General features: G+C 40.0%; 1 protein-coding gene across 2 annotated transcripts in view; it reads right to left on the reverse strand.

The window, feature by feature from the left end:
- RELN (reelin) overlaps nucleotides 1-25,440 on the reverse strand; it is a 297,263-nt gene that overhangs the window by 157,411 nt on the left and 114,412 nt on the right. For both annotated transcript variants that reach the window (XM_075738184.1, XM_075738246.1), the window contains exons 4-6: nucleotides 16,124-16,194; nucleotides 6,797-6,829; nucleotides 5,504-5,582 (exon numbers count right to left, since the gene is read on the reverse strand). In XM_075738184.1, coding sequence (XP_075594299.1) covers nucleotides 5,504-5,582; nucleotides 6,797-6,829; nucleotides 16,124-16,194 — 183 coding nt within the window. The remainder of the gene's footprint in view (nucleotides 1-5,503; nucleotides 5,583-6,796; nucleotides 6,830-16,123; nucleotides 16,195-25,440) is intronic.

Consider the following 25,440-nt stretch of genomic DNA (forward strand, 5'->3'; position numbering starts at 1 on the left):
GTGTGCTTTAAGAGAAAGTACTGAAACAGAGTTCACGGAGTATGTGTTTTGTCACATCTAAATTTCACTGAAAGCTGAAGAACACAGGAAAAGGAACTAGAAGAATACCAGGAATTCTGTAGGATTCTGGCTGTTTGTGAGATTATTTGCATTATCTGCCCCTACATTTGGGGTTTTTATAGTGGAGTATCTGTCTGAACTCCTGATATGTGCAGGGAGAGGCAGATATGGCAGGAAAACTTTGCCTATGAATACTATGTTGGGACCACTTATGCTCTCATAAAAAGACAGGATACATAATCTGAGGGATATTTAATTTTGTAATTCTCATATTTCAATGAATACAATGTGATTCAGCTGTTCATCTATTCTACGTCTGTACTGTGATCTACGAAATACTGTCTGGAAATCCAGAAACACTGTCCTTCTAATATGGCTGTTTCATCATCGCTCATCTTTTCTAGGATGAGTCCTCTCATAAGAAATTGGATGGCTGTTGGTAATCCTGATTCAGACCTTTGTGCTCTCTTTGAAATGTATTACCTCTGACAATAAATTGCTCAGTAGCTTGACAGGAATGCATGAAAAGTAAGATAATTGATCTGCTGTTCCTCAGATCATCGTCATCATATTACGTGCTTAGAAACGATCCAATTTGCTCCTCTCCTGGTGCAGACAGGAAGGTTAATTTCTTTTCCATTTATACAAACAGGAGACAGTATTAATTGCTTGGCTGGGTGCAGCTTTTCACATTATCTTTCTCACCTGCCTAGTCTAAAATCTTAGCACGTCAAAATCACTTCAGCTTTTTCTTCACAGCTGGTACTCACTGCCATTGTTGACATGTGTCATATTCATCTAGATGTCTTCTCTGCAGACTGCCATAGCTCTCATCCCTGGCTTAGAGAGTCCCACCTCTCTCTGCTATTGTTCTTCACTTTGCTGAAGGGGAAACATCTGGTGTTTCCTCATCCCTATTTGTCATCTCGTTTCCCTCTACAATACCTGAGTTTGTGGACATTATATTGACTGATGTCTTTTGTGATGTCTGGACTATAAAGAAGATAAACATCTCAAGCTGCCAAGAGATTTTTAAACATAAATCTTGCTGAAGTTTAATCCCACAGTTTTAGTGCAATTTGGAAACCACTTTAGGACTTCTTTCTCTTGTCACAAAGATTTCCTCCACCTCTTTGCCACTAGAAATATCACTGTACCTTTTCATTTCTCATATGCCATGAAGAAGTAATGGAACCTGTTTATTATTGATTGATTTTACATGCTTAGCTTTTCTTCATGTCATCTTTGAAGAGTATGTCGTCTGTAAGTGATTGCTTCTTTGGAGTGCTGATAGGCTTTGAGATGAAACACGGCATCAAGTTGGGAAGGAGATTTTATCCAGCAACAAGCTTCTGTACAGAGTCTTTCTTTTTCAAATGTACTGAATCCCCTGTTGTCTACAGTCCTAATGTTAAAACTAAGTGTTTTACAAAGAAATGTGCATTAATGCCAGCATCTCTTCTTTACTAATTTATGCATCTTCATTTTCCCTTCTGTTTGTCTCAACATTAAATCATCTATCATAAGATTAAACAGAATATTTTTTCGAGATTTGTTCTTCTTTGGCCTGTTTCAGTTCTTATATAGCACCTTTTTTATCCTCTCCTCTGCAATTTTATGAGGTTCCATGGAAACAAGATGGTCACAGAAACAGGTGCTCAATGACCTAGACCCAGATACTACCCATACTGGACCTCTTCTCATCCAGCCATTCCCAGGCCTTTCCCTGGCAAGTACTACATGGTGCAGATTCCCTTTCCCTACAGGGGAAATCAATTACTTCCATGGTTCCTGAGATTTCTGAACTAACACCCTCCTGCTGGTTTTCAGCAAGTCTCATGGATCACCAGTCACCTATACTATTAGACTTTTCATGGAAAAAGGCACTAAATATTACTGTCTAATTAGTTCCAGAAGTCAGCTGCTTAGCATGGCCATTGGTGCTGCCTTTACCATGGAGTGGGAGTCACTAACCTACCTTAACTTCCACAGCTAGTGAGTGTTAGGCATAAAATGCATTTCACATCTATGAATGTGTGAAGCATATTTGTTGCACAAGCCAAACAGATCTTTGTAAAGTTGGTGGCAAATGAGACCCAAGAAATGCGGAAATCTTTGCTTAAGTAAGTAGGCTTGTGCCTATGGTTTGGGGACTTTGGAAATAATCCTATTCTGACATAACTTCATGTTGGAAGAAAAGAATATAACCATTAATTGAAAAGAATATAACCATTAGGAAAATCCCCACAGTGGTTGAATCCCAAGAAAATGAGAGAGATGAGACATGCTCCCATTCCTGCATTTCCAGCACAGAAATCCTTCTCCTTATGTGTCCTCTCCTGCTGCCTCCTCTCCTCATCCTTTCCCACTTTAGCAGTTTCTCCTGTTTTCTTTCAATCACCAAACTGTGATTTAGGTCAGGAACCCATTCCCAGATGCTGTGATTTTTCTGTTTACAAAGAGCCCCATCCCAACCTTCCCTTTCTCCTCCCCTTGCAGCTCCAGAAACAGTCATAGCCCTTCCCTGCTCCTGAGCCTCCAAAGAAACAGATGGTTGCTGGGTAGGATGTGTCTTTTAATGCATTTGAAAGAACAGAAATCCATAAAAGACAGGCAGTCACTCTCAAAATCATACAGTGCCCTTGTGCAAAATAGTTATTTGATGTGAGGCCTCTCCCAGCGATGGAGTGACACACCAGCTCTGCTGGGACTCATAAAATTAGACACACACAGAAGCTATAAAACGCTTTGCTTGTGCACTTGGACTGTACGTCTCTGCCAGAGTCGCACATGCCAGAAGGGGGATCAGGAGGAGCGGGACAATATTAATCACATCCAAGCCAGTGTTACGTAGGATTTGGGAAGAAAAGAGCATAGGAAAATACAAACACTTCTCTCTTCATCTTTACATAAAATAATGGTTTCAGAAATTATTAGAGTGGCTTAGTCTAACTGGCCCCTGGTGAGAAGGCACCGCTGGAGTATCGGTGCACACAAGGCAGCTGCTACTGCGTGCTCCGAGCACAGCAGACGGGGGATAGAGAAGGGCTGGAAATACTGCTCTGGCAGTTACCACAATTGTTTGTGGTAAAGATGGGATTTTAGCAGCTGCCAGGGGAAAAAATGCAATTTTAGGGTGGATGGTGTAAACTGTTAATAATCCCCGATTTAACTCCCACTAGACAATGAAATGAGAATGAGCTTTCTGCCGCTAAGCGGGTCTTCACTGGAGGCAGAGCTACTGTAGAAATCCTTTATGCAGAAAAGCTCATGACACCTCATTACAGTTTTCTTTTATTTCTGCTCTCTTCTATTTAGCATTGCTGAAGATGTTGGCTTTCTGGTGTTATTACAGGAAAATCAAAGGATCTGTCTTGAGATATTGGTGAGTTTTGGGACTCCCTTTCCCAGCACACACCTCTGAGCCCTGACCCACCAACCAAGGTGGGTCACGGTTATTCCAAGGGGACCAAATCCAAATCTCAGGGACAAAAGGAGCAGGAGACCGGGGGCTCTTTTAGTCTGAAATTTCTCTGTTGAGACTTCTATAAAGCAAGGATGAATTTAAAGATAAGAGAGCAATGGATAAATAAATTACGGAGGCTTCCAACAGACAGGCCCTCTGTGAGTTATGAGACATCTGCAGGGAAATAATGCCCCCTCTCATTTCTTTCCACTCAAGTCCATTTAACACACTGCTGCTAAAGCTATCTACCTTGGCAGCTATTCTGTAACCCATTAAGAGTCCTTGATCTATTCATTCCCATAAAGAAAGAAGGGGTTTTTTATATTATAGTATTCCAGGTCTTTAATGCATCTGTCCAGAAAAACATTTAAAGAGAAGATACAAAAGGAACAAAAGGAGGAAAAATAGTAGGCACATATTTAAAAGTATCACAATAAGTATGTGCAAAAGAAAAAATATCCATAAAATTCCATAACCCACAATCTTTTTACGTAAGATGGTGAAACTGTGAAAGACCTGCACAGATGGAGAGCTGTGACAGGCCTTAATGAAAAGGAAAATTAAGTCAGATTTCACAGAACATATGTATTCCTAACTGCAGGTAATTGCTAAAGTCCCCATCAAGAATCTATCTGAACAAGATAAACTAACCCAGTAAAATATTTATGTGTCTTGTATGAATTAAATCAATAAAAAGTTATATTTATGAAATAGGATTGGAAGGAATAGAAAAGTCAGTAACAATCTCACATAAAAAATGGGGACTCCAACCTTCAAAACTTCATATTAAGACCGATAGATGGCTTTATCTGGGTGTAGCATGACCAGTAGAAATATTGACTCTGCAGAATAGCATCGGTTTCATTCTATAAGAAACCTATAACTTCCTCTTTTGTCATGTACATAGATATATCATATGAAATGGCACTCTATCACTGTGATCATTGTGCTGGTAAAATTACTAATATTTAAGATTGGCTAAGAGTCATCTTTGCTAAAAGAACATTCCTTCCGACTGAAAGCTAACAGTTTGCGATTGTTTCCAGCTCCCCACTTCTGAGCAAAGATAATATTGATATTGGGTGTCCCACTCCTATAGGCTACGCCAAGAGACATTGCTCCATATTGTCATGTTATTTACTGTGGGAGTCCTTAGAACTGTGGCAGTGACTTAAGCTTCTGCCTGATCTGTCCTAAATTGTACTTGCCTTATGCACATGGAGTCCCGAGATTCTCCATCATCTACTGCTTAAAGAATTACAACAACCTGTGCTTGCTGTTTCAGATGTAGATCGTGGTGATATGAAAGACCCTACTCAGGAATCCCATTGAAGGAAAAAAAAACTAGGAACTGGGAGCTGCTATATAGAGCTGGGAAGGGAAGGGTTTTCCTTTCTATACAATACAAAAAGTTTGAAAAAATTTGCCTTCCACAAAAAAAAAGAAAAAAATCAACCTTAAATATTTTCAGTAGCTGAAAATTAGATTGAGGTATTTAATTCCAGTAAATTTTTTCTTTTGAATTATTTAGAATGATTTGATTTAAATTTAGAAGGAGTTTTTACTATAGTTAGCTTCACCAGAAATTATCATGAAATAGATAAATTTAAAAGCCAAGGTTTAATTATTGAAATTTTCCATGAAATGATGATGATTTCAAGAAATCAAAATCTTCATATAAAAGCATTCCCTGAGCTCAGCTGTACTCCTTCTTTCTATTTTTAGATTAATTCAAAATTTAAAGTCAATGAGAATTTGTCACTCACTTCAATGGGCTTAGAAATTCTCAGTCACTCATTAATCAATCAATTAATAAACTAATATATTTAGGTCTCAATGGAGCAAAGACACACATAAGCTTACACCAATGTGAGCTGGGGTATCTAGGAATAAAATGGTACAAATACTTCACTATAATAACCACATGTCTTAATTTGCTCAAAAGCAGATGAAGGGAAGCAGAAGTCTGAAACTCACCACATGGTAGGATTCAACTCTTGCTGATGGTAAGAGTCAAAGTCATCTCGCAGGATAATGTTGTCACTGTGCATTTCAGCTGCAAAGAAAAGAATGCACCATATGAAAAAAGTCCAGTGTAATCATCCAGTGCTTTCTAGTTCTGACAAAGTGTTGCCTTATCTAGAGCTGAAGTAATGCATTGGAAAATGAGGAAATCGGGTTCTTTAAGCACCCTAGTTACAAAAGCAGGGGTTTCTTAGTTACAGGTTTTTTTGCTTACTCTGGGTCATAGTACCACATAAAATTAAGAAATCTCCCAATCTGCCACCATAGTGCGATGATTATGAAAAGATGCAGTCATCAAATACATACTAAATGTTTTAAGACCTTTTGTTCCAAATTTTTGGTTGCTCTGAATGCTCAGAAAAAAATCCCTCTGAATCCAGGTTTTGGAAACGCTGGCACAAGGAGGGATGAAATGTCCTACTGGGTGTACTAGTCAGGGGGTTCATTCTGATAACTCATAAGCAAAAAGCCATGAGCTGATTGGAATTTCTCTGCTGTTATCAGTGGAGCTGGCAGTAAAGGTCAGCTCATTTAAGGATTATAAACTGTGAGTTATGTTATACAAATGTTTCTAACCATTGGTCCACAAGCTTTGGAATCCAACTTCCCCCCTGGATTTGCTGTATCTTTTATGTACGATGACCAAAAGAACCCCAAATCCCAAAACTTTGGCACCTGTATTTTTATTAGACAGACCTTTCTCTACAAATACTTCCATTAAATGAACAAAGTGACTGTCACCTGCTCTTCAAAGTAAGCAAAGATACCAGATTCTGACCCAGACTAATCAACTTGCAACACCTAGGTTGGTGGGTGCAAGGCTGGAGCTCTGTTGCATGCTCCATGCCCAGCTTGGAGAGCAGAAGTGCCATGCTCCTGGGTGAGCCTTGGAGGTGCACTGGGACAAAACCTTCCTCCCAGTGACCCAGCACTGGTGTGATGGTGCTGTCCCACACTCATGGTTACGGGTTCTCATGCAAACAGTTGCTCTGATACCCAGCTAGGAAGAAAAGCTCTGCAGCATGATATACTTGCACTGCAAGGGCTCAAAGGCAATAAACAAACAGCAATAAAAATCACAATGAAAAAACAACTAATCAGAATTAGACATAATTCAGTTCATTTTATATGAGTCTCATTTTTATTTGAATTCCCCAGAGCTAGTTTCATATGCCCTTACAGATTGTTTATTACAATAAAGTTAGTGATTCTGAGTTTTAGTAATAAGAATGACAAATCACCTACCTAGGTGAGGATGTAATGGAGCTTCTGTCGGGGCTGCGGAAAACAAAGACACACAATCCATGAACATCTTCTATGATCAGGGCTTAATTGCAGCATTAAAAATCGATTCAGCATAAAACAAATTGTACAGTACATGTTCTCTTAAGTCAACTATCCCGACAGTTTAATTATGAAAAATGTGATACACACTGAAAGTTATAAAAATATAATAGGAAAGAAAAAAATAAATAATCTCTAATTAAAATAAGCATCAATAATAAATGAACGATAGAACATCGTTCTTGCACAGCAAGCTAAGAAAGATCACTTTCTAGTCTAGGATTATGAGATATTATTAGAAATAATTTGGATTAACATTAAGTAATTCAAAGATTGACGAAGAGAGTCAATCACAAAGAGGGAATTAGGCTGAACAAAATAAATAAACTAGGCGAGGCAAAAATGCCTCACTTTGCTATTTATACTGCACTGGACAACGTTTACTGGGTATATTGTTGGGAGAAAACCCCTAGTATTCCTAGGGCAACCAGTAACAGATTGACTCTGCAAACACCTGAATCAAACACTTATTTTAAAACACATTTTTACATGCATTACTGAATCAATTCCCCAGTAGGTCTTTGTCTTACAAGAAACAGTAGAATATTGTAATGACACACTGCATGGGAAGTATGTGTGTGAAATGACAGAACTTTATTAAGTGGTCTTCTCCTAACACTTTGCAACAGGAGTCTCGGTGTAACATTACACAAAGGAAAACAGAATGTATCTGAAAGGGCACAGGCTACCTAAAAAATGTGGGGAAGTCAGAAAGTGGCTACACAGTGTACTAGATACTCCATGGTAGCTACTACATCCATAGTCTTGCCCAATCTTAAATCCAAAAAGTAAGTTACACCTCGTTCACTGAGGCAAAGAGGGTGCATACAAGCAAGCTCCTGGGGAGCAGCTGCCTCCTTCCCCTCTCAGTACCTCGCCCGTGCAGCCATATTTCTAGCTGTATTCTGTGCTTTGGTAAATAGAACACCAAAAAAAGAGAATTTCTGAAACCAGGATTCTTTTGATGATTCTGTGTTTCTTGTTGGGCACTGACCTAAATTGTATCAGTACTCCTGATTTCTTCAGCATATTTGCAAAAAATTGCTGAAGTACTGCAATTTCTGTCATAACATCTGACAAATTTAAAATAGATTAAAAATAAACATAAAAATGAATGCAGCAATCTGTGTAGAGCCCTCACACATAGTCATTTGAATAGAAAGTCCAACACAAATCTCAAGAATTTTGTTTTTCTCTTCCTGATTTCTCCTTAAATACTGGGTTTGCATGGAGGCGTGACATTCTGTAATGAAATTGCAACATTTCATGGGGAAGTTGGTGATTAAAAAGACTGAGCAAGAAACAACTGAGGTATCTGCAGACCAGAAAAGAATGGCAAGCAGTCTGGGTTTAGCTTAGACTAAAGGTCTGGAGATAAAATTAAGGACTTGCAGCTCGAGCGTGGTGGGAAGCACTGACAAATCCAAGGAGGGGAAAGCAAGTGGTTTGAACTGACTTTGCTTTGGAAACCTGTAATCACACAAGAGTCGCGCTGCAGCCTCCAGTTTGCAGGGGTTGGGTGATCTTGTAAACCTTTAGTTTAACTGACTTACAACTTAGGAGACTGTCAGCTTTTACTCCATCCAGTAACCTTATATATACATAGGCAATGCTGCAAACAACGACAGAACCCCTGAAAGCTTTACCACAGCGAAGAGCAAAGGCATTCTTGAGAGTTTGATGCTAACTAGAAATCACAGACACGCAGAAATACAAAACCTTTTTTTCTTTATGCAGCTAACTTGCTGCATTTTTACACAAGAAACTTTTCCATGCCGTCTTGACTTCCCCAGCAGAAATACCAGTAATGACTCAAGCAATGGCCAAGACCTCACATCATGTCAGTACGAAATCTGTAGCAATACAACTCCAGTTGCAGATTAAGCTTGGCACTGCCCCAGGGTAACACCAGGCTGCCCTGGTGGGTACTACACAGGAATAGACTGTGCTTGTCCCTTGAAGTCCCAGGCATTGTTTTTCTCCATGGAGGCGTGTATAAATTTCCCTAGAAAACTTTTAAAAACTCTTTGCACAGAAGAAATGGATTAAGATGGATTAACTGAATTATTATTGATTGAGCAATGCAGGCTGTTCTGGATTTTGCCTGTAGGAAAAGTAGTACATTATGGCATGGGATTTGAAATATTCATGTTGCTGTAAGAGGTTAAGCTTAAAATAAGACCTCTGTCTCTGATGTTCTGCATTACCCCTTTTCATTAACTCCAGATCATCACTAAGGGATGATCCACTGCAAGGACAGGTGTGGCTGAGAGCCACTCCACTAGTCCTCATCTATAAGGAGGATGGTCATGTCAGGCCACGTCGTGGGCAGGCTCATTAGTTGGCCAAGCAAATTTCATTAGCCCTTGAGAGTAAGTCAACTGAAAGAGACCTTCCTCTCCAACGAGAGCAGTTCAGACCTGAAAATGAAAGTGAAAGACATGACTGTCATTCATGTCAGGTCACTTGGCATCACTCTTTGGAAGAGGCTTTCTGTGGAAGGCAGTGCAGCCAAGGTTACACACAATCACTAACGATACCTTCTAAAGTTATTATGCAAAATTTCAGCATTCAGCCAAAAGGTACAGGCATAGCGCAAACTTAAAATCTTGAAATTTGAAATCTCCTTTGACTTCAGCATTTTGTTAATATAACCAGCTGTTTATGTGACAAAGAATACAAAATTGGGATATGAGAATTTTTCCTAAAATGCTTCTTCAGTTGTATGCATAATGTATTGCAAACCAAAACTGCTTATCAGTGGACTGAAATGAAGGAAATTGTGCAGATATATACTAGTGCTACTGACAACTCATTAAAAAAACTAAAGGTGGAGTTAAGCAAACACTTAGTGTTGGACAAAAGGTTGTTCTTACAAATAAAGACTTTATGTTGAGGAGGGGTTATGCTTCCCAAGTCTCTATAGGATCTGAGAAGCCCAAGTATTTTTGCCTCAGGTATTCCTTCATCTAATTTGTAATTCAAATTCCAGAGCTGAATATGACAAAAGACTGTGAAGGTACCATTTAATGAGTGATAAAGCTAGACTTTAATCTCCCTATGAATAATTTCTGTATTACATTTTATATTTCCTTGCAGAAAAGCACTGTCTTGATCTTCAAGTGTTGTAGTTAAGGTCCCCAAAATTATAGAAATTTAGAACATCACACAAAACCAACTTCAGTAGTTTTAAAATATTTTGAGATCTGCCTTCTTTAATCAATTTATATAACTACTTATTTTAAACCAATATGGACCGTACAGTAGGCCACACAGTGTGGCTGAAATCAAACAGAGTTTCCTTGCATAACATAACCAAGCTAAAAAAATGTGATATGGTGCAGAGTAGCTATACAAGGCAAAGATATAAAACATTTACAATTAAAAACAATTATACAAAACATCAGACTGAGAGGGGGAAAAAAGGCCATCTTAGTTCTTATTTTAAACCATGATTCACTTTCTTAGATGTTCCTTAGGCACTTGGTTGGATGGTTTTAAATTTAGAATCAGCATTTGTGTGGCTCCAAAATGCATCTTAGCTTGAATAAGAATGTAATTTCTTTTTTAAAAAAATAACAAAAATAAATTTATTATTTGATTTTTAACTACCACCCTGGGTATATACAGAGCTTTACAAGAAACAAATTTTACTAAGCAAAAAATGGAAACAGAGCTCAACAGAGTTCACCATCTAAGAGGCATGAGCAAATACAATATGAGAAAATGTAAGGAAATGTAGGATGCTTGCCTTGTAAGACAAGGCAATCCCTTTGGTAAGGAAAAGAACAGAATAAAGTACACAATACAAAGTGATTCAGAGAGAGAAAGGCCACAGTCAAACTGGAAGCGTGAGAAACTTGGGGAAAGTAGTGCGGAATTCAGAAGTCAATGGGGTCATTGTGGGGCTCTGTGTCAATGGGATGAGAGAGAATGAAGGCATCTTTTGGAGTAAAAGGTTAAAATTTTCTGTGGATGAAGTAAGGCTACTGGAAGGTTAAACCAATAGAAACATATGTCATGGTTTGGTTAAACTGGAAGGGAGGGAAAGACGAGAGAAGTGGGAAGGGAACATCATCTTCAGATAGAGGAGCTGGAATATGAGGAGGGAAACAAGATTTGGTGATGGTCCTGATGTCCAGGGAAGAATAAGAACCAAAATCATTAAACGTGATAATGGTTAACTGTTAAGCAAAACTAGTTTCCATTCAGATAAAAGAGCTTGCATAATGCAAATTAAACATGTGTTCCAGCAACATCAGTTTGTACTATTGACACCCATATTCCATAAATCTGTGGGGTCAAGTCTGTGTACAGGGATAGGTAGGGAATACAGCATAAGAAAATATTCTTAAAACTCACTGGAAAATAAATAGACTTTTTTTTCTTCTTTTTTCTTAGAACCCCGAACATTTTTTTTAAATATAAAAGTGAATTGCAGAAACACAAATGCTCAAATGCTCCCAGATGAAGACTGTGCTCAGAGTTCAACAGCCAGCAGCCATTAGCTGTTGCTCATCAATTCATCTCAAATGAGATGTGGAGACAGGTATATTCTATTTTGCAGATTATGAAAAAAGTCTAATCTCCTTGTCATTAGCAGCCAGATGAAGATGCAAAAGGAAATTAATGCTTTTATTTAGACTCCTGCCAATACTTTCTCTCAACTGGTAAACAAAGTTGCTATTGAATGATAGAGGCTGAACATACCCCTAGAGAGAGTCAGTGTGTTGCCTAAGGGCTGCATTATTCTCGCTGACACATAAGCCAAAGAACAATACGTCAGCTCTAAACTCCAGTCTTCTGTTCCGTAAAATACTGCTCTGGTCAAGCCTGAGAGCCTGCAATCTGTTTTGCATTTGTTTTTCAGAGTGTTCTTAAATTTTACAAGGTACAAAACATACCTAAAAGGTTCTTCCACAAACATTCAGGCAAAGGCTATCAAATAAAAGAGAGTCTGGGCCAGTTCTCAGGATTCACTTTCATACGGAGACATCCGTCAGACTGTAGAGTGGTTTCTTAAGAAAGGAATCCCAATGCTATAATTTGTGGCATTGAGTATGAGATTGTATAAAATTCTGGGAACTATGCTGAAAGGAATGATTTTGCACTAGGAGGGAACAACATCCTTCATCTTTTCCAGCTCTTGGGTTTTACTGGTCTGAGATTCTCCTCTAGTCAGTCAGAACTAAATTACACGCTCACAAATCTCCCAGTATGGTCCTTATTCCAAAGAACGATGCTACTGGTCCAAAGTTACACTGTGCACTGGGAAATGGCCTCCTTAACCCCTTAGCACCCTACTTGGTGCGGTAAAGGCAGGCGGGGTTGTCTGACACACGTACCGGCTGCATCCACCCTGCACCACGAGCTGTTCCTCCCAGCAGCATTGCTGTTTTCACACAGACCTCAACTCTTTTGAGTTCTACAGGGCAATGCAGCCAGGTCTGATGTTTTGCCAACTCTATTCTAATTTTGCTACTGTTTATTAATGTATGATTTTTGTTCTACTCAAGCCAGGAATAAATATAAATCTATCTGCACAATAATAAGTTTACCTTATTTTCCATTTATTTTGCTATTAGATCAACAAGTGAAAGATATTGATAATTGAAGATATTATTAATGGCAAGAACATCATCAGTCATTAACATTCTTATTTGTTCTTAAAAGAATTTGTAAGACATCTATCCATTCTGTCTTGGCTTATACATTTTTTGTTTTCTTGCCTATTTGTGCTGGATTTACTCTTTTGTCTTATGATTTTTATCCCTCGTTTCTTCAATATCCAATACAATTCTTAAAAAACTTTAAAGCTTACATCAGTTCTCAAAGATCTCTCGAGCTTCTAAAATATTTATTACGTGCTGAACACACATTTTTTCAAGTGATTATCTTACTTTCTTTGGTGTCTTTCCCTATGGCATCATTCCTTAGTCCATTTATGTTATACATAGGGCTGTTTTTGTTTGGCACTGCCATCCCTTAATGCTCCCCTTTATCATCCTCTAATTCTCTTCAAAATAAGGACTATGCTTTCCTTTCACTGCACAAATCCCATTAACTCCATTAGGATTTACTAATGCACATCTGAGGGTGGACAGCCACAGTGAACATGATTTCTGAGATTCCTTGCTACTTTCACTTCTTCATGTATATCCTTTGTACTAGTTACTATGAAGTCTGCTATCATCTCCAGTGAACATATTAAAAAGATATCCTGTCATAAATCTATGAAGTTGCCCTGTGGTTTTATTTTCTTTACTTAATATGTCACATCATTCACTACAGCATTTCAGTATAGTAATATTTAGGGCCAGAAACAGACCATAAAACCTCATTTATGTCAATCTACCTTGCTGTTTTGCATATATCTTAATATCATATTTGCATCTAAAGAAATTCACTAATGCTTTCTGAAAGAATCCTTTGTTTACATTAACAGTATTGATGAAACTGTGATTGTCTTCGTAGAATAAAACAAGCGAGGTTTGCTTCAAAGAAAGCATCTTTTATTTGAATAGGAAAATTAATCCTAACAGTATAAGAGTTATAACAGTAGGCACTAGTTAGGGGGACTAATGCAATGCACATTGTCTGCTGGAGAAATAAGAGCTATAGGGCAGAGGAGAGCCTAGTGCTGGAATGGACAGGAGGAAGGGCAATGGGCAACAGGGTGGTTGACTACCTGAGTCAAGAAAACTGTGCCCAAGCCAGGAAACTAAGGGTAAGGAAGCCTTGGTGAGGATAAAAATGTGCGAAAAGGACCAAGAGAACCTCTGAGAACCTTGCACATCAGTATGGCAGGGATGACTGATTACATGGCTGCTACACATTGTCAACTGCTCATAGAACAGTACCTCTTGGTGATCCTTGACTAAGTCAAACCTGATGTTTGCAGAGTAACCACAATGACATCACATATTTTGGAGAAGACAAATCCAGAAAGTCTCTGAGGTGACTGTGTATAAAGCAAAGAGAATTGTTCGGAAAATCACAGGAAACCCAAAATCCATCAGGATGCGGGAGACAATGACAAGGTGGGGAAGCTGGAGGCCTTCTCAGGGAAGTAGTGCAGGACATGGCTATCAGTGACTGGGTGGGAGGAGGACGCAAAGGGACTGTCACAGCTGAGCAGCCAGTGAAGGCCCAGGGATGGCACATCTGAGCGTCTTTTATTCTCTACATGCAACTGATACACAAATCCCATTTTCTCCTTGTCCTGCAGAGTCCCTGTGAACTTGCAGACAGCATGTAGTACCATAACAACTGATTGTTCTAAGCAACACAAATATTGCTAAAATGTTGATTTGAGGCTAAGTTATCCTCCAAAATTGGAAAAATGTAAAGCAGAGAAGGGTGGAAGAACTACCATTTCTTCTGTCAGCTCTCCTGGTACAGCATGTCTGAAGGATGGACTGTCAAAGCCTGTATGGATGGATTTCTACTCACTAGTCTCTACTTATCAAGGTATTTGCTTCTAGCAGGGAGAAATCTTGTTGCTTTGCCCATATTCTCCTTAACCATGCTGCCAGTTCTGACACTGATGGTCATATATTACCTTTCAGCTTGCTTGCATGTAGCTTTTACCGTGTTGGTCACTGCCAGCTCTCTGGCTCTCTGTCACTCTGCCATTGATAGGTCTTTTACTTCCTTCTCCTTTCCTCACCCGTTCTGGCCCCACACACTGCCTTGGGTTGTGGTGCACTCACTATGCAGCCCTGCTTTGGAGAATTTAATCTGCTTATGAGCCTTTTCATCATTTTACGCTGATGGCTCTGCATATTAATTTTACCACTCTTGACTTGTGGCCATCCAGCCAGTAGCCTGTGTGAGATATCCTCTCCGTCCTCCATAGCACATCCCAAACAGTGATCCTGCCAACACTTCTGTTCCCAAACTCCCTCATACTAGTCACCAAAACATTACTTTTCCACACCAACATTATGGGGGGTACAATTCATCTCCTGTTCTGAATACCAAATGCATTTTGGCAATTTCTCCAGAAGTTTTTTTCCTTCCACACAGTAAGAATACTGATACACACCTGGCCTAGTCCTCTTCCATCCAGATCATTATAACACTCCCTTCCGATTGCCAGCACCTGTGCTACGCTTTTCTAATTCATTCAAAATATAACTAACTTCCTAGCTTGTTAGCTAGCATCTTCAGTCACCTCTCTGAATCACCCTTCCTACTTCCCACCGAAATATTTAAACACTGAAAACTCAAATACTGAAACTGAAAACTGAAATACTTTTCCCTCATTATCACGGAGGTACTATTCATACCTTATATGAATAACTCAATATATGCTCCTGACATATTCTTATTGCAAAAGCCATTGCATAGATATTCCCAAACTCATAGGACCACCCCAATCGCTCTAATGCCTCCAAAAGATGTATTTTGGGGGATTTTATCTTGTTTGTTAATATGACAACACATTTCTAATTCTGAAATATTTATCTTAGACTGGTTGGCCCATATTTCACTGTCTCTTTTTACATAGAAATATCACTGGAATTTTGCGGACAAAACTGGATCAGCACAGAAATTCCTTTCTCTCCTGTACCAAAAATGCTGGATACCTTCTCTACTTCCCACTGTTTTAATGAAGCAGGTTCAAAGCAGCGTACTCTTGGTAGACAACAGCTGACAACAGGACATTTATTTTTAGGTTACACATCAAAAGGATATATATGATAAGATGTGCAAACAATTGGGTTTTTAAAGTTTGTGTAAAAGTCAAACATTTTGTTTAGCTATAAAAATGATGAAATGTTGTAGGTGATGGGCAAAAACTTGATGGCCTGCTTTTGCAAAATGGGAAGGCAGGTTCTTCACAAAGATACGTGTGAGCTGGATGGTAAACAAAGCCTTTGCTGCAGGCATATCGTATTTTTTGCTTAAAGTTTATGCAGTGAGACTTAAAACTCAGCTTGTGGTTTTGACAAAAAAACAAATATTGGTTGTTACAGGCTGATTTCAGGTAAGTGTATAACACAATAGGATTTACTTTAACTTTTGTATATTCCCCAATGTTTAGCAGAGAGGACAGAAGACTTTACTGGATAACTAATGGGAAGTATGAAGCCAAAGAAAGTATCAGTTTTAAGAATATAAAGAAGATCCTGATACTAAGCTTTCATGATGAGTAACACTGACATGCAAGTACTATGGAAAACCACATTTGCCAGATATTTTTAATATGATGGTGGGTCTTACCTCCCTGTTCACACAGCTGTTGTGCTAAGGCATCCTTGAATATAACTTGGCCCCTATGAGTAGCTGTAGCCCTGTGAACATAAAAAAGACAACAATAAATAATGTAGTATATGTATTTATATATGCATATGTATATGTATACACATGACTGACTAATTAAATCAGAAGTCCCATTCTGCTTTCTTCCTGTGTTCTTTCTGCACTCTTTTAAATTCATAGAATAATCTGTAGGGATTGTTTCTGAACATAGCAAAAGAAAAGTTCCTAAACCACTATGGCTAGGTTGGTAAAAAAAAGCACTGGCACAGGGATTCAATGAAGGACATAAGTAAAAGTAAGCATATCGCAAAGCTAAGCACATCTCTCTGCCTGAGAAAGCATCCCTGTCTCAATGCAGAACAGAGGAAATGGTTGCAGATCTGCTGCTCTGTGAAATTAATAGCCACACGATCCAATAGGCAATGGCAATGGCAGCACTGTTATATGCTGCTGATAGAAAAGTAGAGCTTGAATGGGTGTCCAGAAATCCTCTCTGGAAACAAAGGGAGAGACAAGTAAGCTCTCTGTCCAGCATCTCCATAAAAAGGAGACCCTACAACATCTTTGGGTATGCTGCATTGGGTTTTGCTGTCAGCTGAGCTGTTCTTTTAATTTCCCTCATTGTCCAGACAAGCTGAAGTGGACTACTTTCTCCTTTAATAATAATAATAATAAAAAAAAACCAAACCCACCCATCATCATTCTTTCTCTTTTTTCCCCTCAAAGTAAGCAGCCCGGTACCTTCACACTGCCTGTCCTCTAACCATTCACTTTCTGAACAACATACTGTTTTATTGGTCTCCTCTGGTCTCAGTCTGTCTCTGTCTTTGAAGAAGTGAAATGCCTATAGCTGCACATAGAGTTTCTGTACTTGAGGTCTCACCAGTTTTGTCTAAAGAATAATTGTTTCCCATTAATGACCCACAGCTAACAGACCAGCTAATGTACCATGGAGAAAGATTTGTCATTTTGTTTTCTCATGATCAGCTAGAAATACAATGCAATTTGATTTGTTTTTTCTCTTACAGAGCTGTCATGCTAACAGTGCTAGTTATTCTTTACTTCCAATTGCTCATTTCTTCCCTCTTTTCTAAGCGTAGTAACTTCAAAACTTCAGTTTTATCTCAGAGATTTCAAAACCTTTCAGTATTTGCCAGTGTTGCCTTTGAAGTCTGATTTCCTGCAGCCAAAGTTCTTCCAATATCTGTCCAGACTGATATACACTCTTCATACGTGTTCTTTATCCTTTCTCCAAGTCAGTAATGAAAATAATTAACACTAATGGGCTCAAGACAGATCCATATGAACTCCTTGAAGTAGCCTCTCGGTTCAACAGTAAGACATTGAAAGCTGCTTCATGAGTGTTTTGGTTTTGCAGCCAGCTGGGTGCCCTCTCTAATGGATCACGCCTCGCTTGCTGATGAAAGTGTCAGGAAGAGGCCAGAAAGAATCTTATGAAAGGAAAGTAGAAATATTTCTTTTTTTTTTTTTTTTTTTTTCTCGGCTACAAGGCCAGTTATACTGACAAGGAAGAACAACAAAAGAAACACATTTAATATTAAATTTTTCATATACGGTGGATCCTCACGGTAAAACCCATCTGGAAATTGTCAGAGTACAACAGGAGTAAACAAAAACTTCTTGGATCTTATTTGCTTCCTGTTCATTTAGAAAAGCTCTATTTACACCAACATGTGTGTGCAGAAACACAAAACTATGGCCACCTGGTGCTCCTAGGGCTTTTAGGGCACTCGTGTTGCTTTTTCCATCTGCTTGGACTTTCAGAGGCGTCCGTAAAGCTGGAGCCTCACCTCACCTGGTAGCAATAGTGTTTTGGCCACAGCCCTGGGATCACATTACCAGCGTGAGGCTTTGGTTGTATGCCCTACCACGTGCATCATGGAAACGATTTTAGGATTTCCAACACTTCTGTAAAATTCAGCAAAACATCATGCCGTAGTTCTTCATTAGCATTTCTTCCTCTGCTGTCATGACCAGTGACCATACTGCGTACAGAGTAAAATAAAACCAAATACATTGCCCCAGCGCATAAAGAAAAGCAAGAGAGCTGGGACTTTACTTCTCTTTTAAAAGTATGAACTAAAGTATTTCTTAAAGCTCTGTTGTGATGAACATGCAAGAAACCATGATCACTATAGACATTTCTGCAAATTTCCTGTCAGAGGTATGTGGACACACAAGTCAGAATGGGACCAAACAATCTCCAAAACCAAACACATGCCCAGGCGTCTTTAAAAGGACCAGACATGGTGACTTCCTCCAGCAGGTGAAATGGCAGAGCATCCCACAGCCAGCTTTGCCAACGCAGCACCAACAGACACGTTTTGCAAATATGTTTCATTGCGGGAATTCCATGTTTGGAGCAAAAACCTGGCTCACCATGCTCCTGGGCACATACGAGAAAATGCCACACCTAAGGCACAGAAGGTGTTTTGTACAACATTTCTATCCCTCCCCCAGGCTGCCAGGCTGGAAGAGAGAGCCCTTTGCAGACAGTGAGAAAAAAAACTTACATTAGCACTGGACTGGGACTTCAGAGACGCTGTTTATGCACCAGCCCAGGATACAATTCACGATGTACACTACGATGATGGCAGCCACAAAATTCCTTTATAAGGCAGATAGGAGCAAACTCTCGAAACATGGACCACATGCAGAGGGGAGCTCGAGTGTGTGTCTGAATGCAAACAAATACCAAATAATACCAATAATACCAAACTGTGTACTCTTTACTGGATCTCTGCATGCGTGTGAGAAAAAGGGGATTTGGGGAGAGAGCCAGCAGCCAGTTGAATGATCTGCATCTTTCTGTGTCTATCATCCCTCGCTTGATAATGCAGACCAGGAGCCAATTATTGGTGCTCCATAGCAGGCGCGGTCTGCACCCTGGGGACAGCAGTGCCGTGCGGTAAGGGCACTGCTTCCTACAGCATATGCTCACATTAGCATCAGCTTTGCAGCGGGCACATGCACAAGTTCTGCAGCTTCAGAGAATTATTAAGGGTATTGCTGCTGTCAGTTTACCAGTATTATCTGCTTGTTTTGCTCTGTATTTATGCTTTATTCATGGAGCAAATGACAATAATGCAGTGCAATTATGCATGAACTAGGCTACTTTTAGAAAGAAGCACAAGCCCATACCTTTTCTGTATTGAACTTTCTTTGTCAGTGATGTTCCTACTTGACAGGTGAGATTAATGGAACAGGATCATGAATTGGGATTTTTCTCTTTTAAAAATATGCAATATATCTAAAACCATATCCATTTGTATGTGGACACTCAAGTATAAAAACTACATAGTATTATAGTAATTATAATAAAAATAATATTGGCAATGCCTGAAAAAGACTCTACTAGAGAAAGAAAATTATTCAACTGTTAATTATGGGATTTTGTTTTCTTGATGTGTATCATCTGTGCTGTTTTTCAAAAGTTTCTGTACAGTCTTTAATGTAGTTAAATATTGCTTAGATGAGGGGTACTTACAACTATTAATTGGTGTTACTCCCCACCAGTCTATAGTTCCAATCTGTCATTGCCTGCTATTTATTTCCAGCTGAAGGGCAAGTGACTAATCAAATCTAACCTGCCAGTCAGCCAAAAGGCAAGATGCATGCCCCATGTGTCCCTGGAGGTAATTCCTCACCGGGAATGAATCTCTCCAGAGGGGTGAGAACTAAAAGAAAAATGGGAGGGAACAAGAACATCCTGACATGCTAAGTGAGATCTTCGAAAGAAAAACAACTTAGAGGTAATAAGGTTCCTCTTTATATAAACTTCAAACTTCCATTAGCCTAGATGCATTTGTCTGCTTGGGGCTATGCAAGAGAGAGAGAGGAAAATGTGTTTTCAGAAGTAGTGAGAGGAGGTAAACTGCTGACAGAGGAAGAAAGAGGTCTGAACACAAGACGACTGTATCAGGTGTCAAGGATCACGGCGGTTCAAGGCATTACTAACCCCACGCTTCAACTACAGAAATGCTGTAAAGAGTTTTGCTTCCTAAACCGCAACTATTCAAGTTGAAATCAGGTGCCAGTAAAGAATTTTAGATTGTCTGTCACTGAAAAGCAAAAAAAAGAAATGACTTGCTGACTGTTTACTTGAACTATATATAATCCATGTCACCTGTGGCACTTGCGGTGCCACCCTGCTCAAGTGCCAAAAAGCTTAAAACCACTTTATTCCAGTACATTGTTGCCAGCTCCTCTGAACATAGCCGAGGTAATATCAATTTTGCCCCTGTGCAATGACACAAATCGTTCCAGGTGATTTGGGAAAAAGAAATCCAGAGACACTTACATACATTCATGAACCTGTAGAGAGATGTCCCTCCGGACTCCAGTCAATCAGATGCAGCATGCTGACCTGTGTGTCCCAGAGCATAGAACCTGTCCCAGACCTTCCCCTGAAGCTGTCACCATCTGCTCGTGCCCTGGGGTTCGCACGCCTGGCACTCACTCTGCCCTTACAGGGGTGCTTGGCATCCGCGCCTTTCCCTGGCGAGGGAAGGCACTGGGACAATTTCATTTGGGAGGAATCTGGGAAAAGACTCAGGTTTCCTGCAGTTAAATACTCCATCTCATGATGCCCCAAAAAATGTCTTCAGCAGGACCAAGGGAAACAATGTTATGTTTTTACCCGCACTAGTGGAGTTTAACCCTGTGCCCACTGCTAGCAGCTGCATTGCGCATCTGTACGCAATGGTTCGTGGCTGCTTCCACTGCAGGAAATACAGTGACATCCACTTGCCAGCTCCAGGGAAATCAGTGACTATGCGAAGCTGAGATTGGTCTTCCCAAACCGCACAGTGCTGTGCCCCCAGATCAGGACTGATCCACTGACAGCACAAACTGTGCTCCCTCCCTGCTGCTGCGGGGGAGATGGTCGGTGCTGGGCATCAGACGAGCCTGGGCTGGATCGGAACATAAAACAATGCATACCCAATAATTGCTGTCATGGTTTTATATTGAAGAATCTCATATTTCACGTTGGATTTACATGCTAACATGCTTTCATTAACAGGCTGCATTTTAAAACAAGTGTTTCAGCACAGGAGGGTACCAGGGACTGAGCCGTGCACAGGCACTGCCTGTGCTGCCTGGCTCTGCCTGCTCCACGTGTGGGAAGGATGCACAGCAGCACTGCCCGGAGGCCAGGGTAGATATTTGCCCTCTTTAGGCAAATAAACTGTGTGGGGTTTAAGGCACTATTAAATTTGCGTGACTATCTCTGCTTGTCCTGGTTTAGTTGTTGTCTTTTTTAAAAAAATACACCACCACCACCCAAATACCATCTAATTAAGAGGTCTCCAAATAAATACAAAAGCAAGATGAGGAATAAGCCTTTTGGAGATTAAGTGCACAGGACAGGTGTGTCCAGTCTCTCTTGGTGGGTGTATGAAACACAGTGCCCTGCAAAGGCAATTTAATGACCATTTACAGTGCGCGGCAGGAGGTGAGGCCAGGTTGGTGTGTTTTAGCCTGTGTCTCCTAACATGGCTGAAACCTCCCGTGACAATTTCTTCCAACAGCAGCCAAGACCGACATATTAAACCTGACTGGAAGATGGCACCGGGGTCGGGGCGAGCAGGGAAAATGCACAGAGCACTCGTGGCTGTTGGTCCAGAAGGTGCTTGGGTGGGAGGCTTTCAGCTTCTGGTTAAATGCCTCTAAGTTGTTTTTTCAGTTTCAGTCATCTGTCTTGATCATATTCATCTGAAACTGCCAGGGAAATTTGGCAAGTAAGATGTAATTATTTATGTAATGTTTGTTCAGGAGACTGGAATTAGCATGCTTGCTCTAAAAGCTTGTATCAGAGGTGAAAAGATTTCAGAGGGAAAGGATGAAAACGGCCAGCAAAAGCTAGGGTATGTGTTAGAGGGCAAAGAGCAATCATTTAATTTGGGACAGCTGTCCTATGCTGAAGTTTGTGGTTTACATTCATAAATTATGCCCCTGACTTACTTCATGGGTGAGTTAAGACTCCTTTGCCTTCATATAGAGTAAACGCAAGAGGAACAAGAGCCACCTCACCTTCTCTCTTGTCTCTGAATTTATCTCTGGGGACTGCCCATGTGGGTAAAGAGACTCAAGAGTCAACCTAAGGGTGCACTGAATAGCCTTCTCAAAATTAAAGTTTTATTAAAAATTTTTTAGAAAATAATAATAAAGTCTAAGAGACAGAAAATCATAGAATCATAGAATGGTTTGGGTTAGAAGGGACCTTAAAGCCCATCTAGTTCCAACACCCCTGCCATGGGCAGGGACACCCTCCACTAGACCAGGTTGCCCAAAGCCCCGTCTAACCTGGCCTTGAACACTTCCAGGGATGGGGCATCCACAGCTTCTCTGGGAAACCTGTTCCAGTGCCTCACCACCCTCACAGTAAAGAATTTCTTTCTAATATCTAATCTAAATCGACCCTCCTTCAGCTTAAACCCATTACCCCTCGTCCTGTCACTCCATGCCCTCGTAAACAGCCCCTCTCCAGATTTCCTGTAGGCCCCTTCAGGTACTGGCAGGCTGCAATTAGATATCCCTCAAGCCTTCTCTTCTGCAGGCTGAACAACCCCAACTCTCTCAGCCTGTCTTCAGAGGAGAGGTGTTGAGAGACTAGCTTTACCTGAGACCACATTGCCATCAATGAAACAGGCATCAAAACATAGATAGAAACTCTCACTGGTTTGGGATAAAACACATTGTGTAGACATGGGCTATTTCCCTCTGCTACACGCTCTCTATGCACTCTGAAAAACTACTTGTAACTCTTTCAGTGTTGCTAGACCCAACCTGCATCCAGCTGGCCTTGCAGAACTTTTCTCTCATTCAGTGCACTCCATGGAAGACATACATTTTTAAAGCTTACAACTTCAACCACACTTCAGCTGAGGCACTGTTCAAGTGTGCAGTGGTCCGTGCACACTTCTGTGTGTTGGCCTTATACGTACGTTTTTTACAATATGCATCGTCCAGCGCACACTTCTAAGACACGTAGACAACGGGGCTCTGAGCTCTTTCTCTAAACATCTTCTGCACCTTTTTTGTATCTTCTGCACTTTTTTTGTAATGTGGCTATACTACCCCAAACAAAAGTGCAACCCCTTTCCCTCTTAAGTCAAAAATATTAACTGAAATATGGATAGAATGAGCCATTCATTTTTTGCCAGCATTTTACTTCCTCATAAGTAAAATTAGTGTTGTAGTTTTACATGTTTACTCTCTTCTAGTGCTGTCAGAAGAGCTGGCTGTCAGTAGGCTGGTTAAACCACAACAGACAGCCACCCTCCACCCTGAGAAATGAATTTTGAGTCAAGTCCGAACCAATTTCCATATCATTCATTTCATTCCATTTCATTCATGCCTCAAGGTGAGGCACTTTTGTTGTTGCTCTCTGGCATTTAAAAAAAAAAAAGTTATATGCTTGAGAAAATACGATTTTCCATAAATTGATGTAGATACAAAGGGAGGGATATGGCAGTTAAATGGTAACATCAGGGCAAGACGAAGCGTACTTAAGTTTTTATGGTTTAACATAGAAACCTATGCGAGGCTGCGTACATTTAAATGCGCTGGTCTGATTTGGGATTGATTTAAGTACACATTTAATTTAAGGGCTTCCTTTAACCAAGATTTGAATAAAACAAATGTCCTCAAGTAGAAAAATAAATGAGATTAACATATATCAACACTTTATATATATCTAAAGGGCAGATGTCTAGAGGAAGGGGCCAGACTCTTTTCAGTGGTGCCCAGCAACAGGACAAGGGGCAATGGGCACAAACTGGAACACAGGAAGTTCCATCTGAACATGAGGAAAAACTTCTTTACTCTGAGGATGACCGTGCACTGGGACAGGCTGCCCAGAGAGGTTGTGGAGTCTCCTTCTCTGCAGATATTCAAAACCCACCTGGACTCAATCCTGTGCAACCTGCTGTAGGTGATCCTGCTTTAACAGGGGGGGTTGGACTAGATGATCTCCAGAGGTCCCTTCCAACCCCTGCCAATCTGTGATTCTGTGATACAATTATAGCCTGTATTGCACAGAACGAATCTCAGGTTACAGCACTGGAAGAAGAAGGGTGCACAGGCAGCTCCGGCCCCTACGCTTTACAGTTTATAAGAACTTTTTTTTGTAGTCCTAAAAACCACCAAACTTCTGTTTGGTTGCAAGGTGTGAGTAAAAAAGAGGGATACAACAGAAGAGTAAATATGCATTCTGAAGGAGGAAAAGAATTAGAATTACCATTCTAAACTGTATATAAACATTTTCATCCTCCTTTCCCTTGTATCTCAGAGAATAAAAAGATGGGGGTTTTTAATTCTATCTAGTTTTATGTGACGGGAATGATTAGAGCTTCTTGCTGACTGAAAGCAGATTAGGACAATACTTTCTTCTCAGCTACAGGAAATCCAACATTTTCATTAGTATTTTGCATTGTGTGATTATAAAGGAAAGCAAATTCTATTTTTTCTACATTTTAAATAAAGGGTTATTGCAGTGGCATCTGCCAAGCAGTCAGCTCATATAAATAATAGAACAAGCATCCATTGTCTCCCTATTGACACAGTGCCAACAACTAGGTCCCTGTTTTCCACCTTTTTCAGTGTTTGGGAGAGTGTGCTGTCCTTGTCTTAGGTTTTGCAATCTATTGTACTTCATTATCTAGTGAAAGATCAATTGTATGGATTTTAGGTTTTTAATGCATTTAGTATTTGTAACTATTTGAAATCTATGTTTAACCCTAAACTAATTAATATATAACATTTTTTGGTATAAAAAATACTGGGTTTCCCCAATTTTGCTTGTGTAGTCTTCTAAAGCCTGTATTTAATCAAGATATCATTCAATCACCTACATTATCCTCCAAGAACAAAAAAAACCTTTCTGTTTTCCTCTGTCACAAGAAGAAATGTTACAGTTACTGTGGATTATAAAGTACTTGACGTCTCTAAAGGAACTTACAGGTATTGAGCAAATGGACTTGCAGCACATAGTTATTTCCTATATGCTTCTACAATGAATCATAGAATCATAGAATATCCTTGGAAGGGACCGCAAGGATCATGTGGTCCAACCTATCTTGGCAAAAGCGCTGTCTAGACAAAAGCACCATCTAGACAAGATGGCCCAGTACCCTGTCCAGCCGGATCTTAAAAGTGTCTAATGTTGGGGAATCCACCATTTCTCTGGAGAGATTATTCCAATGGCTGACTGTTCTCATTATGAAAAATTTTCCTTTTGAGTCCAATCGGAATGT

Source organism: Balearica regulorum, chromosome 1 (assembly GCF_011004875.1).
Source record: "Balearica regulorum gibbericeps isolate bBalReg1 chromosome 1, bBalReg1.pri, whole genome shotgun sequence".
Classification (NCBI taxonomy): Eukaryota; Metazoa; Chordata; class Aves; order Gruiformes; family Gruidae; genus Balearica; species Balearica regulorum.